The sequence below is a fragment of the Pocillopora damicornis genome, chromosome 9, assembly GCF_964200805.1.
Source record: "Pocillopora damicornis chromosome 9, jaPocDami1.2, whole genome shotgun sequence".
Taxonomy (NCBI): domain Eukaryota; kingdom Metazoa; phylum Cnidaria; class Anthozoa; order Scleractinia; family Pocilloporidae; genus Pocillopora; species Pocillopora damicornis.
The window spans coordinates 9,424,118-9,440,844 of NC_142678.1; the positions used below are offsets into that span (position 1 = coordinate 9,424,118).

General features: G+C 38.9%; 1 protein-coding gene across 1 annotated transcript; it reads right to left on the minus strand.

Moving 5' to 3' along the window:
• Nucleotides 1–13,948: 13,948 nt before the first annotated feature.
• On the minus strand, nt 13,949–16,498 carry LOC113668568 (uncharacterized). The gene has a single exon (XM_027184493.2). It carries the CDS (start codon nt 16,256–16,258, stop codon nt 14,492–14,494), a length of 1,767 nt encoding a protein of 588 aa, XP_027040294.2. The 5' UTR covers nt 16,259–16,498; the 3' UTR covers nt 13,949–14,491.
• Nucleotides 16,499–16,727: the final 229 nt, after the last annotated feature.

The following is a 16,727-nucleotide window of genomic DNA, read 5'->3' on the forward strand; positions in this document are numbered from 1 at the left end:
CTTTAATCCTTATTACAACTCAACTCCCGGTCCCTCAGATGATCAACATAAAATGATAACAATGAATAGGGAGGGAAGGAAAGCACCAGAAATTGCTGAAACATCTTTCATTGATGGTGATTCACTTGAAAAATCAACTTGAAGAAAAGTGTCCTGAATAAGGTGAAAATGGTAAGGTACTTCACTTAGTGGTCGCCAAAGGCTGATACAGAGATAAAGTTGTTGTTCGTCCTTGAGGAGGAAAAAAATCCATTAATTCAATTCAGAAGGGGCTATAAATCCAAAACTTTCGAAAGAAACTTTTCAAATTCTTGGCCCCTCAAGAGAGGAACTGATTACTGAGATGGAGAAACAAATTGAAGAGAAACAGAAGTCCAATTGAGAAAATCAAGAGCTTGCTGATGATGAGAGTGAAGATCCAGCCACAAGAGAACAAGCAAGAGAAAAGGTGGCTCAGGGAACACAACAGCTTGATGCACTTGCATTGGGAAAGAGAGAGGAGACCTTGAAGAAGGCACTTCGCTAAGAGAGAGTGGGAAACATCTTTAGGTAGTACGGATCCACAGTCTCAGCTGTTGTACTCCCTGTCAGGACAATGATTGAAGTGATTGTGAGGGCACTGACATAAGGTCTTAAGTTTGTTGTAAAAGGAGTTGGAAATGGTTTTAAGACTCTCTGAAGTAAGATCACGGAAATTCTCCCAGGTCTCATTGGTTCAAAGTTGACTTCATTTTCAGGACTGTTGGATCAGTGATCAGCTTCCTCATGGAAAATGCATGGATTCTGATTGTGGGAGTCTGACTTTAGCCTCATCAATTTCAAGCTGAAACCTTTGAATACTCCTTGAGATCTCTGACATTCGATAGTATCCTCAACTAAAACAAGGAACTCACGTTGAACTTCCTTAATGCTCCCTGATGAGCCTAAGATCGATAATCTAACATTGACTTGAGAACCAAGAATGTAGTGAACGAATGCCTCAATCAACTGATTCAATCTCCCCATCCCTGCTTACGTCAGACACTCTGATTTATCTGCCATGAAGAAGTTGAATTGCCACTCAGCCTTTTTGTTGTCATTCCTTATGAAGTAGATCAGATTGAATTTGATGGCTTTTCCACCTTCATCACCGAACTTGTTATGACCTAGATATGAGAATGAAGTTGCGGACGAACCAGGATTTGTCGCATAAATTAAAACAGATCAAAGACCGTGATTATCACCTTCTTTGAAGCGGAAGTCTGTACTTGATAAAATTCCAAATTCTACACATATTTGTGTGAATGATGGCGTATCATAATCATAATTTATCTGATTGAAAGTTGGGTCACCTGGAAGAACCGATTCACTCAGAATTCCACCCATTTCGAAGAGAATACTTCTCACGGTGAAGTGGATGTGGAACACAAGAAGCGACTTTATCTGTTTTGGAACATTATCAAAAAACTTCACAAGAGATTCCATAGCCTGAAGTTGCACACCACACAAGTTGAGCTATCGCGGCCGCTAGCTAATATTCGATCCCATGAACCATCTCTTTGATTCTACGCTTGAAGTGTGCTGGATTTTCATTCTTTTGAATATTCCTCTGAATTTTGCATTGAAATATTGGGATGAGGTAACAGAGTGAGTTCAATGAGAAAACCTCCAATTCCAATATCATCATTTCAATATCTTCTGTCTGATCAACTGAGCTCCATCTGATTAACTGAAGTAAACTTCACCTGTTGCCTTTCTTTTATTGCTGAACAACACTTGCACACTGAACTTACTGAAGTCTTCATTTGGATATTGTGCTTTGAAGTCGTTCCAGCCGTTCTTTGATCTTAACCATTTAAACATTTCCAATGTATCAAACAATTACAATGGTTGTATTGACACTAATAACAGATTCATGTGATCACACGGTTCGCTTCCAAGAACCTCTTGGTAAATTTCAACATATCAGGCTGATGCGTTGTTCTAGATATAACGTTTGGCACAACTTAACGCGTTCTGGAGAAATCTCTATGTTTGACCGAAGGGATAATACCACATATTAACTTCAACAATCACAACTGTTTCATTAGAGTTCCATTTGCAATTTACGCTGGCTTTGAATCATTAACAGAACCGATTGACACATGCAAGCCGAGGAGAGACAAGAGCTTCACTAATCAGTATCAAAAGCACAAACCATGTGGGTTTGGCTATCACATCATTTGCTTCAATGATAAGCTTTATTCACAAGAGCCAGTCATCTACGGAGCAGAGAGTGAGGATGACAGGGTTGCTCAGATCTTCGTTGAAAAACTTTAATTCAAAGACAAAATTGATTTAGTCTCGCAGAAAGGTGTGTACCCGTTAACTACGTGGGTAATACTAAGAAGTTTAATGAAACAGAACTATCACCAAAAGATAAGTTCTACTCTAAATTGAACGGATGCTCTACTACTAGCAGACATGTTTGAAGAATTCAGAAACATTTGTCATGAGATTTATACGCTCAACCCTGTTTCGTAACACAATGCTCCTGAATTGCCTTGGGATGCTGCCTTGAAGAAGAGAATGAGTAACTTTGACCCTTGGCAAGATGTCCCTTGCATCCTCAAGATGGATCTTGAGTATCTAACGATTATCCACTTGTTCCTGAGAGATTAATTAATCAAAGTCGGTAGGAATAGTGCGAACTACACAACAAGTGCAGACTCCAAGGTACACAATAGCCAACAAAAGTAGTCTCTGACGGACACCAAAACAACAAATTGGGTAAGGGAATTACAAACATTAACGGCCACTTAAGCATAAGTCCACTAAACAAAAGGGACATAGCCACTGAGGCACACAAAAACGACAGGAGTACAGACTTACGCTGCCGTCAAGGCACACGCTAGTCACCAAGACTAGAAGCATACGCAGCCACCGAGGCAATCATTAGCCACTGAGACCAGAAGCAGACATGGCCAACAAGGCAAGCAGTAGTCGCCAAGGCCACAAACATACTGGGCTACGAGACAAAGCTGACCTCAGAGAGGTCAAGGAACACATAAAGATAAAATGGAAGAAAAAAATCCCAGATGGGAACTGCAAATATGAAAAAACAGGAAACAAGTTACAACAATATAATAGAATAGAATATATAACAAGGTGCAGATAGAGGTAGAAAATTACAAGGACGAATAAATAATATAACTAATAAGGGAGATTATGTTAAAACTAACAACCAGATAAACCTACTGCCAGTACATTAGTTTCAAGCTTCGGTCTGTCAAAAATGGACTCGGAGAAGCCCCTAATAGAAATTCCTGCAACATCAGTGAAAGCAAAGATGCCCTCAGCAAGGAAGTGGTAAGGAGACTTCAACCCGAATAACATGGGCCAGAATGGGGACGAAACCCATGCAGGTACAATAAAAGTACCCGCAGCTTTACAAAGCACAAGATCCCTAATAATCTGAGGAATCAAGATCTAACCAATAATTCTCCCCAACCCAGTCATACTAAGAGGCATCGACTCCTTTGCAACCAGGGTCCCAACTTGTAAGCTTTAAGTTGTGGGAATTTGCAAACCGATCAACAGAATGGGACCCCAGATACTATCCAGGTCAGTGAAGAAATGTAAGGAAATTATTAAAAATTAAAAATTATAAACTTGTCAATCTTCAGTATCGGAACGAATCTTGATAACTTCAATCATTCGAGAGGATCAGCAACAATATTGTATCTCCTTGTGAAGAAATTGTGTCTTTATGAATAAGCAAAGTATGAGTGTCATTAACATTTTATGCTCTCAAGCTCTCTCTTGATGATGTTGAGCTGAGCATTTGAAAGGATGAGGATGTGATGTTTCACTGTTCTTGAACCTGATGCCTTCCTGTTGATTTTCAGCTGGACTCTTTTCGTATCCACCAATTTTAATCCACTTCTTTGAAGATCATTGTCCCTCAAACTCCTGAGATCGATGAAAAGACCAAATGTCTGCAGCAGAAAAGTCTGTTGCATTCACTGCGCTGTTTTCCTTTCCAAATCTTCTGAAGATCTCTTCGCATGTATCTCTTGTCTTCATTCCTTGGCTGTAAACCTGAAACAGAATTCCACACACAACCACATGCACTCTAGTGATGTCAGGTTTAAAAGTCTTCTTACTGTCTTGCTCCAGTGACATATGCCTCATAGAATAGAAAAAGAAGATCCTTCATTGACCTCCTCGGAACATTGATGCTTTCATTGATGATCATGCCGGTCTCTTTTTCTACATTAATCATATTGAGATGAGTGACATGCTTGTACATGAATCTCTTTCCATTTGGGTAGTTAGATCTCACTGATGAAGCGAGTTCCTAAATGTGAATAACTTCATATTTAAGCTAAATGTTTGTCAATTCTTAAGCAATCTGAGCCTTGTCAGATCCTATCACAACACTACTGGCAGGTGCAAGTCTTGGTTAAAAAACAAACTCATCAGAAAGAGCTCTTGGGAAGAAGACTCCATGATCCTTCCAAATCTCATGATCCAATTGAATCCTATATTTGTTCTCATAAACATCATCGAGCTTATTACATGCTTGCTCTTTCATACTCAGTCAAGAAGAGGTCTTCATAGAGCTTGAAAAGATTGTCGCCGTTGGTGTTCGGCGCGATTTCTTCAACACATTTCACAGTCGACCTGTCAACAAGAGCTCTGTTCACGTACAACTGTTTGCATGACCACTAATTGGTAAGTCAAAGATGAGTGAAAGAGATCCTGGCACAAGGACAACTCCGTCATCAAGCTTTGGAACTGGGACCCTTATTAGGGTTAAATGTTACTCTATGAGTTATGTGGTCAGCCTTAAGGGCAATTAGACGTCTTTTTTTCAAAACTTGGTTTGGTTTTTTCACAATACTTCACACGAGATTCCACAGCCTCTAGTTGCAACCCATACTGCGAAGTTGAGCTGTTACAGCCAGTACTTCATATTCGACCCTACAAGCCATCTCTTCGATTCTGCACCTGAAGAGTGCTGAATTTTTGTTGTTGTGAATATTCCTCTGAATATTGCATTGAAGTATTGGAATGGGGTAACAAAGATCTTAAATCTCCTTATTTACTCGAACTATTGCATTCTTATGAAAAGGGAAAACCTCCAATTCCAAGTGACTTCTTCACGTCATCATCCCAATATCTTCTGCCCGATCCTAGGATGCTTGACTGAACTCCATTTGATCAACTCGAGTAAACTTCCCTGTTGCCTGTCTTTTATCATCGAACAGCACTTGGGCACTGAACTTACACAAATTTGCATGTGAATATCGTACTTTGAAGTCATTCCAGGCTTTTTCCCTTGCTTTATCTGCAATTTTATTCACTTCATCTGTTATCGGATGCTGAATTCGCCTCGCTTCACTTCTAATTACCTAGATATGAAAAAGAAAGCTCTTTCTTTCAAATATCATTGATGATCTTTAAGTAAATTCGATCACATTGACTTCTTTTCTCAGCAAATTTCACAGTTCTATCTAAATCCTCTTCTCTCCATCACAAATTGTTTTTATGGCTGAAAAGTTTTTCTGGAAATAAGGAGGTAGTTACATTGCAAAAGTCTTGGATAATCTGGAGCAAGTTTAAAATTTCATAAAAAAGAAAGCATGTGACCTTTGAGGTGTCGATCTTCTTTCACAATATTGTAGAAAATGATTAACCATAGAAATCTTCCAAGAGCAAAAGTAATTAACCATGCAAGGCTGAATAAAACAAAATATTTCTGTTAGTGCTTCCCATATCACTTCACAGCTTGCTTATGGATTGAACACACTCCCCTGGTGTATTTCTTACGATTTCTTCCTCAACCCCGAAGTAACCCTGTCGTCTTTCTTTGCTCATGAAGAGTCCAAAGCATATTTCATGTGGGAAATCTCACTCGGGTGACTTTCAACATTTGTTGGAATAACATCTGGAAATTTTTCCAACATTTGTGTCTTTTCATAATTAAGAAAATCCTTGATAATTGGGAATCTTGTGACAATCCTTTGCATAAAAGCTTTAAGATAAATAGAGAATTTTGAAAAATATGAATCCTGATAATGCACCAATTAAATCTATTAATAGTCGTAGCTACAAATTCAGGAAAGACAAGATACCTAGTCAATCTTTTAAGCACCACCTCCTGAAATTTTTATTACATTGTTCTCTGTCCACCAGTCATCCGCAACAGTACATATGATGGTTTTGGAGAAAATGATAAGGACTAACTTATCTTGACTCCACTCCAAGACCAGATTGATGATTGGCCTAAGATTATCATTTATGAGTGTGTGGGAACTAATACACTGATCATTCTCGATGACTGCGCTGCTTCGAGAGATGTGAAGCACCAAAAATCTACAGGACCATAGAGCTCCTGGCTGTTGAAGTGAAACTACAAGACACACATGCAGTCCTACTCGGAATATGTAGACCACGGCAGAGTACTGGAACCAATTAACATCAACTGTTGGAAGAGGAACTCGACAAGATAATCTCATGGGCCATCTCCAAACGCCAAACTGTCATCATTACATGGAATCTAAACTTAGACAGACTGAAACCAAGGGAAAGAGAAGGAAAGCTGTTAATAGATGTAGAGGAAGTGCTTGAGCTTAAATGCTTGATTGACATAGTTACACGGGTAACCCTAACATCCTCTACCCTCCTAGACGTGATACTCACCAGCAAACCAGGCCTGTTCGAGTCAACTGGAGTTGCAGAGATGGGGTTCAGTGACCATGAATTGATATATGGATTTTTCAACAAAGCAGTGAAACAACATACCACAAATATTGTTAACTGCAGAAGTTGGAGGCACCTAGTTCTAAAAAAATTTCAAAAGGACCTTAAAGACATAGGGGGGTTCGAGAACCCATCAGCACCAGTTAATGAACAATACACACACTGGAAAACAGAGTTTACAAAAATCATAGCCAAGCACTTACCTGTTAAAAAGATGAGAGTAAGAATGAACAATGTCCCCTATATGAATGCGGAATGGAAGGCAGCAATACATAAGAAAAGGAAGTAGGCAAAAACAGTAAGTCATGGGAGTTGATGAAAAGGTGGCAAAACAAAACAACGCCGCTGAGAAGGAGAACAATCAAGGAGCACTGGAAAAAGATCTCCAGTGATCCAAGGGATAACCCCAGACAATTTTTTGGAACATTCGTCACCTCAAAAGGCAAAAACGACAAGGTTGACATATCTCTAGACATCCAAGGAAAAGTGCAACAAGATCAGCAGCTCGTAGCAGTAGAATTTACAAATTATTTCTCAACAGTCGCAGACAACATAGAAGGGTCCAAGGTAGCAAATCTGGCTGACGTTGAGAGTGGAAATCATTCTAGTGTCAAAGTAATCGGCTCAAGGTACACTCCAAAGTCACTCTGATCTAAGCCTATAGACAGAAAGGATGTAGTTAGTGCCATACAGATTATTGACCCCCACAAGGCTGCAGGCCATGATGTGATACCACCTGGTATTTTGAAGCTAGTTTCAGAAGAGCTGGCATCACCACTCACTAAAATATTCAACCAGGTGATAAAGGATAGAGAATAGCCCGAAGAGTGGAAAAAGGGAGAATGGACTCCTGTCCATAACAAAGAAGATCCACACGACAAAGCTAACTACAGACCAGTCATTGCATTGCCCGCTGTGGACAAGATATTTGAACAGTTACTTTGCAAACAAATTGCAAATATGTTTGAACACATCTTTGATCCATTTATGTCAGCATATGGGAAGCAGTGTAGCTGTGAAACAACACTCATTTGCTTGGTTTAGGCTTGGAAACAAGCGCTGGATCAAGAAAAAACTGTTGGTATACTATCAATGGACGTGAGAAAGACATTCAACTCATTCCATAGACTTTACTTATGGCTAGATTGAAAGCCTATGGCTTCTCTCAGCATGCACTAGATCTGATGAGGTCATATTTTAGTGGTCGAGAAAACAGGATAACAATCGGCCAAGTGATAAGTAGTTGGAAAGGAATTAGTAGGTGCTGCCCACAAGGGTCATAGAATAATAATCAAAATGATCTCTTCTATGTTCAACAAGAGAGCCAGCTCTCAGTTTGTGCTAACAATGATCAGCTATACTATGCTCACAAGGATCCCGAACAAGTTGCAATAGGAATAAATAAGGATGGCAAACAAATATCTAGTTGGTACAGTAACAACTATCTTTTGGGAAACCTCAGTAAATATCAGGTCATGGTTGTATCTAAAGGCACTCCACAGTTAGCGGGGGAAATTGCCGACTCTTGCAATGTTATATCCAAAGATGAGCTGAAGTCACTGGGGGTGACAATTGACAGGAACTTACATTTCACTGAACACATATCAGCACCTTGTAAGAAAGTTAGCGTGGGTGTTGGGGTATTGATGAGGATGTGGAAACTAATTCCAGTGGAGGCCCAGTCGAGAATATTCCAGGCTGCTACTTCACCCTACTGCGGACTAGTATGGCACTTTTGTAGGAGTTTCAACAGTAGGAAAGTAGAGCGAGTCAATGAGAGGGGCTTGAGAGCAGTATACTGTGATTTTAGTTCTCCATATGGTGAACTTCTTGCTAAGGCTCATCTTACGAGCTTGTATAAGAGGTGACTGCAGGACATAGCTATTCTAATGTTCAAGGTCAAATACTACTACTATATACTACTATACTACGATATACAACAGAGTAGTATAGAATCCACAAAATAGACCTGACATTCACTTATTACAGAGTTTTAAAACATTTATAGTACACAGACATAATTTTATAAGTGCATAATGTACAGAATTTCACATTACACAAGATACCATACACAATATATAGAATTTACAATATAGATCTAACTTTCATTTATCAGATACAGTTTTAATGCATTCATAGTATTTTCTTACATTTGGTAGGTGGATAGATTTTTGGAATATACTATTGTAAACATCATATATAATATATAGACCATTACATAATATTCAAAGTATTTTTGCAATTCTCAAAATTATTTTTACAATCATCTTTATTACTACTGTACTAAACAGATTCACCCTTAGTTTCTGTTTGTTTTAACCATTTCGCTATGGTGTCTGCGATTCGTAAGCTACTTTTGCCGCCTAGCTAAAAGACTTAGACACTTAAATGAAGTTGTTAATTGATTGATTGATTGATTAATTGATATCAACTTAAGCTCATGGTCACTATCAATTAAATCAATAAAAAAAATGAATCGTGATAACATTCCATTGAATGCATTGATAGTGGATACGAAGCGCGAGTAAACGCTCTCGGAGCGTCTACTTTCAACAAGTAAGTTGTCTTTAAAACATATTAAAGTTCACAAAGCAACCAGGTGGACAATCAGACATGGTGTGATGCTACTCTGGTTTAAAGATTTCATGAATGTAACCGAGAAGTTACAATTCATTGACCCAACGTTTCGACACTCCTGTCCAGTGTCTTCATCAGGGGTGATGAAGGCACTAGACAGGAGTGTCGAAACGTCGGGTCTATGAATTATAACTTCTCGGTTACATTCATTAAATCTTAAAACCAGAGTAGCATCAAACCATGTCTGAGTGGTCTTTGTTGGTCTAGGAAAAAGCAATATGACAAGTGAAATGCAATTTATTCCAGATAAAAAAAACGTTGGATGCGATATAATTTTCAATAAAATACATCCGAAAAGGTTGAAATCTTCCAGTATTAGCTTGGCTCAGGATACTCCTTTTTATGTGACGCGTGATAAGTTTAAAAAGTTATCCGTGATGCGTGATTTAAAATAAACATTCAGCGGGATGTGTGATTGGAACCCCCTTTTTAACTCGTAAATTGCGCGCATGCGCAAGAGCGAGTTATAGATACGATGTGGGGAATGGAATTCGCTCGATTGGTCGATTCCTGTAAACTTTTTTTAGATTTTAGGCTTTTGAGTGCATTTTATAGTTTTTGGCGAGCAATAAACAGACGAAATGGCGACCTTTGTTGAATATAATAGTGGTGGGGTGAAAAAGAAGCCAATGATAATCTTAAAAGAGTTTTTTTTTTTTTCGTTTTAGTTTCAACAAGCGGCGCCAGCGACTGGCAGGCATGCAAGGATTCACACTGATTCACACGTTTTTCATAAAATTGTAATTTACAATCCTTGAACTTGAAAACAATCCGAAGATTCATTGAAAATATCACTTACTGCTAAGCGCTCGGAGTTTACAGATGTTCAAAAGCTTTTTCTATTATAGCGTGAGATTGAGGACAAAATTGATCATTACGTTTCGTCTCGTGTGTTTTTCCTGTGCGAAGCAACAAAAGATGCCGGCGACTGACGAAATAACAAGTTAACACGAAAATCAAATAACACATAAACAAACAATTTTAGCTACCGATTTTCAGTGAATTTTTAAAGAACAATTTTCTTTTAAGTTTCAAGACAATTTGAAGATTCAACATACATACAACGTACTAAAATGCGAAATTTACACACCACAAAATTGATAAATAGGCCTGAAATGAAATTCTATCTTGTTATTGATTATACGTTGCCTAGCACGTGACTTAAATCTACCCAGGCGGAGATCCAAAATGACGGTGGCAGGCTTGGCTTAGTTATATCACTCAAAACTCGTTCCCGTTTGTCTCATTTGATAAAGAGGGAATCGTTATTCTTTTCATTAAGTCAGTATTGCCTTGATTCTCTAATATTTACAACGAAAGACAGTAAATTTCACTTTTCACCTACATTTACTTCCAACCTTTTCTTTTGAACCAGAAACAAAAATGATAGACGTTTAAAACACATGACATCATCCACCTTGTCAAATGTAATAGCATGATCATTTCAATTGTAATGCCTTCTTATCCCAACGTTACTTTGTTTCTTTGCTTCATTAGCGAACACTGAACTACTGCTCGTACTCTAGATATGACAATCAACCACAAAATTCCCTAAACCAGATAACATTAAACATAATCTAAAAAAACATGTGTCAATTCACGAGTTTGCTCACAGATCACTTTGATTCAGTTTCCAGGATTAGGAAAAAAATGATCTTATCGCAAGCATGTTCATCATAACCCGAGCATTAAGTACGCCTCGAGATGTTGACGGAAGAAAAAGTGGCCCCATGGTTTGTAAGACAAGCCATTTCCTGAAGTTCGAACTAATCGAGTAGAAAGCATGAAAACATAGCGCTAAAAAGAACCAGGACCAAACAATGAAATTCGCTCCACCTCAGTAGGACTCCATTTTACCCGTGAATTTGTTTACACTACACATTTGCGGTCCGTAATTTAATTCTCAGATGATTGACGGGTTCTCACATGACAATACTGTTAAAATCAAATTACTGCGTCTGACTTAGCGTAAACACGAACATCGCTAACTCACTCTCATGTAATTATCATTTTGGTTGAGGCTTTTACTTCTTAGGGTAAAACAACACACCTTCGACAAAGCGCGATTTTTTAAAGAATAAAGTAATCCCTGAGATAGTTAACTGAAGAGAGAATGATAGAAACTTGTTCACGCCATTCACTATCATCTAACTGAAAACCTACTAGGCAAACTGACATAATCAGTAAGATAACTTCTTTTCCCTTTACACCACGATCGTATTAAATATTCCGAACGATAGGACAAGAAACAACTCGAAGAATACGAACACTTTGAAATGTTATTCGAGCGACTAACCGGCGCGGTGGTTTTAAAGCGATGAATGCCAAAGTCATTTTTGGAGCTCTTTGTATTTCCTTCTCACGTTGCTCTTCGCTAGATATTCGCCTTTTTACTTATGCCTTTTCTTGTTCTATTTTGCGTTCCTCTCGTCGTATTCTGCCTATTTTAGCGTCCTTTCTAACTTTCGCGCGCGTTTTTCTCGACTCGCTTTACGCCTTTTACTTCTTACTTTCACTGGTCGCTTTGTCTCTTTCTTTCCAGCCTATTTTCATTCAAAACCCTCTCTCCACGAACTTGAATTATAACAATTTCCTCCGGTTGACAAAGCTTTGGCTCTGCCGGTATTGTTGATTAGAAATTGCAAAATACTGAGAATAACTGTTCAACTGCAACCTCACTACTTTGATTTCCCGCTCAAAACGCTTATTGCAAATTATTTGCTGACGCGGAGCCCACGTGAAGCCCTCGTGTAATGCCTAACCATGTGCCCGCGGTACGCTACGCAACGTCATTTTGATTTGTCGGTGTCTCCTGGCACACAGTAATAGGGTATCCAAGTTACGCACGCAATTGCACCTGCACATTAATTTCTCCCTCGCCCATCTATTACGTAATGGCTAAGATAGTGCAGTTGGCCGCGCATGCTAAAAGTGGCAACTTGTACGGTCGGTCGTACGGTCTCAAGTCCTAATTTTTTCAGGTTGATGGGTTACTACTATTACCTATAATTATGGGGTTACGCTGTGCGCGCTGCGAGCTCCCTCATTTCAATAAGCTCGTTCCTATGACATTATCTCACCTTCTTTTGGTTCTTAAACGGCTGTTTTCAACTTGCGGTGGCGTAGACCGAAGGCATGAAGAGACCGACTGAACATGATCGAGAACTTGTGTGTTCACCTCAAACTGTTACTCGTTACTTCCTAAATTTTGGTGTTGATGAAGCCACGGTGGATCTAAGTCTTTTTAATGCTTATTCATGCTCTTCGGACAGTTCCCTCGTAAGGGATGGAAAGCTATCGCAAAGCTCTTCCTTTAGGCCTGATAAGGTATTGGCGAGATTAAATTTAAGATCGGACGGTATTTTAACGTAAAGCTTGAAACATTCGAGAGCTGAAATGGATACATTATAAATGTCAAACCTTATACGCCTTTCAACAAAAGACGCAATGAACCCCATTGCGGCTTACGTGCTTACAAACCGATAGGAAAATATTTACATTCTCTGTCACTGCCACTTGCAGTTTCATTCTACCGAATGTAAATACATATCTCTAAGTCGCTGGTGAGTTAGAATGTGATCAAAGGCAAACAACAGATCTCGTTTGGTCCCTGGAGGTCTATGGTATCGAGAGAATAATAAAAGAGAGCGAGTTCTCTACCATCTGAAGGATGGTCCAAAGCGTGGTTTGGTTGGAGAAGAGCTCTTAATAGTTCCAAGATAACTGAGCTCCCACCAATCAATCCTTGTGGTGAAACGGGTGTTCAAAATGTGAACAATCAAAAGATCGTCAATCTTGCCAATCTAAATGACCATCAAGACCATCAAAAATAGAAACAATCGATTTATTCACTTTTTTGGTCAAAACATGCCAACGGAAATTTCTTTATTGAGATATTCATCAGGGAGAAAGCAACGTACAGGTATCACATGGACCACGACTCAAACAGTGAAGTACTTCATTATAATAATTAAAGTGTTGCTTTTTATGATCAATCAGGATTGAACAACCATACAACACAAAAAATTAAATTTCACTCAGACCAAAAATATCAACTTCAAGAAACAAGGGAATACAGTTTTTCTTTTTCGATCGAAATAGGCATTTTGATCTTCCTTTCAATAATCCTAAAATCCCCTAAAGTCTTTAGTGTTATCAAGATATGTAAAAGAAGTTTAAATGGAACAACAATATATACAAGAAAATATTTGATTGGAAACAGTAGCCGTTATGGTTTTTTTTCTTTCTCTTGAAAAAGATAGAGATGTTGTTTTAAGTGGAACAGTTCAAAAATTAAGACCATATGTACCATCCACTGTTGTTGGAGAAAACATTAAAAATTTCAATATACAGAGAAGAACAGATTTAAAATTTGTTCCTAGTGATATTAAACCTTCAGCAGGATTCAACACAAAGGCAAACCCAACAGAAGGAGGAAAGTAGAAGATTGTCAGCTCTCACTGGAATACAGATGATGAAAATGCTATAATAAGTTCTCCTTTTAGGTGTAATGGGAAAAAGCCTCTCGACTTTAGTGTAAGGGGAATTCCTCATAATATATGGGGGAACTTTTAAAACAACATGGAGAGGGTTCAATGGGTTTAATGAGGGTTTAAACTCAGACTGCCATACTTTTCTAATTTGCAAAGACACACTTTTGACAAGAAGAACAAATCAAGGCACACCACCACGACTTCTTCATAAGAAGATAAAATAATGATGTTGATCCTGTCGAACGATTGAATTTATTGGGGATGATGGGATACTGAAGATTGACAAGTTAATATGTTTAAAAAGTATGACATGTTAGTTTAAATAAGGAGAAATATAAAAAGTGTCTCAGTAGTTGTAAAATGAGAGTTCTGGTAGAAGTTAAAGGGTCAGTATGAAAAAGTGGTCCGGGCTTGTCCCGGATCCCTTCCCATCCTTTTTTCGGTAATTACCTTATCCCAGAACTCTCATTTCACAACTACTCCTTTCATTACTGATTTGAAAAGGGTCTTCAGTTCAATATGTAAGACTACAGTAACATCTCTTAAACCCTACGACTTTAACAGTTTCACTTCTTTACAAGTCAATTAAAATTGCCAATCGATTTTTCTTTGCTACTACAGCGATGTCCCACACTTCAGGTGGTGTGTAACACTGCCTCACTGTACGACAGAATCTGTAGACATTTTGCCTTATCCCCGTCAAAACAAACCACTAATTTTTTTCCGTCCTTAGACAACGCGATTTCTACCGGTGGAGCTGCTGTTCTAATGGTTCTTACCAATGTTCCCTCTTTGCTATAAACATGTACAGCGTAGCCTTCACAATCACAAACCAAAATTCGACCATTCTCAGAATCAACTGCAATACCCGCGAGATCTTCAAGCATGCCCTTTCCAATTTCTCGACGAAATTCTCCTTGAAGGCTGAAGACTTTGACACTCTTGCTGTCTGCGTCAGGCACAAATAATTCTCCGTTGAGGAGCACCGCCTTTTTTGGGGAAGACAACTTCCCTTCACCGAACACGGATTCTAATTTTCCATTAACATTATAAACCAGAACGCAGGAATTCGTTTCGGAGGTGAGCTCTTGGTATCTCGGACTTGACGTCACAAACAAACGCCCAGATGAATCGTGCGACAGAAAAGTGAACTTTACTTTTGGGATGGGAGTCGTTGGGAACTTGCGCTTCAGATTTCCACTTCGGTCGTAATGCAACAATGAATTAGCTTCTCTGTTTAAAACCACAATTTCATCGTTGTGCGAGTATGTAATGTCCCAAAAGTCGCCAAATATGAAAAGAAACTGAGTGAGATGATTTCCCTCTCGATCAAAAATATGCACGCGTTTGTTTTCAGCATCCAATACTGCTATGTCTCCGCATTTCTTTGACACCGTCACCGCAAACGGAAAGAAGTTAGGGACCTTAATGCTGCCTCCATCGATATGTTTTAAGACTTTTTCGTCGCTAAAACTTTCGTTGAGGCCAGCTAGTGAATGTTTGTCGCTATCGACCTCTCCGCTTTTCACGCTCAGATCTCCAAATATAGATTCTGCGTTATCTAAAGAGAAGTCGCTCTTCGTAAAGGTAAGTTCAAATTTTCGAAAACATTTTCGCCTTGCTGAAAGAATTTGAATACCAGCAACTTTAGCGAGCTCTTCTAAATGCTGCACCTGTCTCAAACCACGTTTATCTCCGTCTTTCTTCTTCTCGACGCTTTCAACACAGCTGGAGGTCTTTGCTAGCAGATTATTTAGTTTTTCCTTTTGTTTGTCGAAGGTAGTTTCGGGGTAATTGTTATTCATGTACTGATCAACTTCAAGAAGTAATTGCTGTTCCTGATCACGAATTATGTCAATAACATGATTTGCTGCAGTTTGGATTTCCTTTTTCACATTTTCTGCTTGTTTCTTTATTGAGTTTCGGCGGACGTCCATTTCTTGTATTGCGTTCTTTAGTCCTTCAAGATTTTCCCTACTTCTTTTCAAAGCTTCCTTGATAAATTCATTATCATAGGCCTTTCTAGAGGGATTTTTTTCAATCAGTCGAGCCAGCAGATGGTTCTTCGGAAACGCTGAAACTCCGGCGGTTGGAATGAAGGACTCCACTCGGCAAACTGGGCATTCGATACTTGTCATGGTTGAATTTTTACATGTCATCTCCTCTAAACATTCCTGACAAACATTGTGAGCACAATTTGGCAAACATTTTGGCTCTAGAAATTCCTCTAAACAAACCGGACAGCTAACCTCATGCTCTACTGCCGCCACAACTTCATATAGTTTTATAGATTGCTTTGTAGCCATATTTTTGAAGTCTTGATGAAGCAGCACAGTCACCCGACAAAATGGTCTGTTTGTCTCTTGATATATTTTTACCGTTGTGCTGCGCCTGTCACGCATATTTCATATTTGCATAAAAATTGCGGTTTTCATGATGTGTTGAATTGGCACCTGAGTGCAGCTTGTTGTTATTGCAGTTGTGAGGTGGAGCCCTCGCAAGCCGCATGCAGTTCATCCAGCATAATTCGGTTTAACTGTTGAAAACAAGGTTGACGCTGTCAGTGGTCTTTGAAGAACGAGGAACAACACTAGTGTTTCCTGTAGTTCAATGTGATGTAATACTAGTGGTTACATCCCTTTAGTTTTGCCCAGCCTCACAATAGCGTGTGTTATTATGTATTCCATGCTACGTGTGTAATTATGTATTCCATGCTACGTGCGTTATTTGCGGGATTGGCGTGTTTGACAACGACAGCTTTGAGCGGTTGTTTACAGTTTAATTTCGTTTTCAATCATGATGATGAAAGAGTAAAACTTTCTTGTATGGTTACAAGGTGTTAAAATCTGATCTATAGCACGCGCGGAAGAA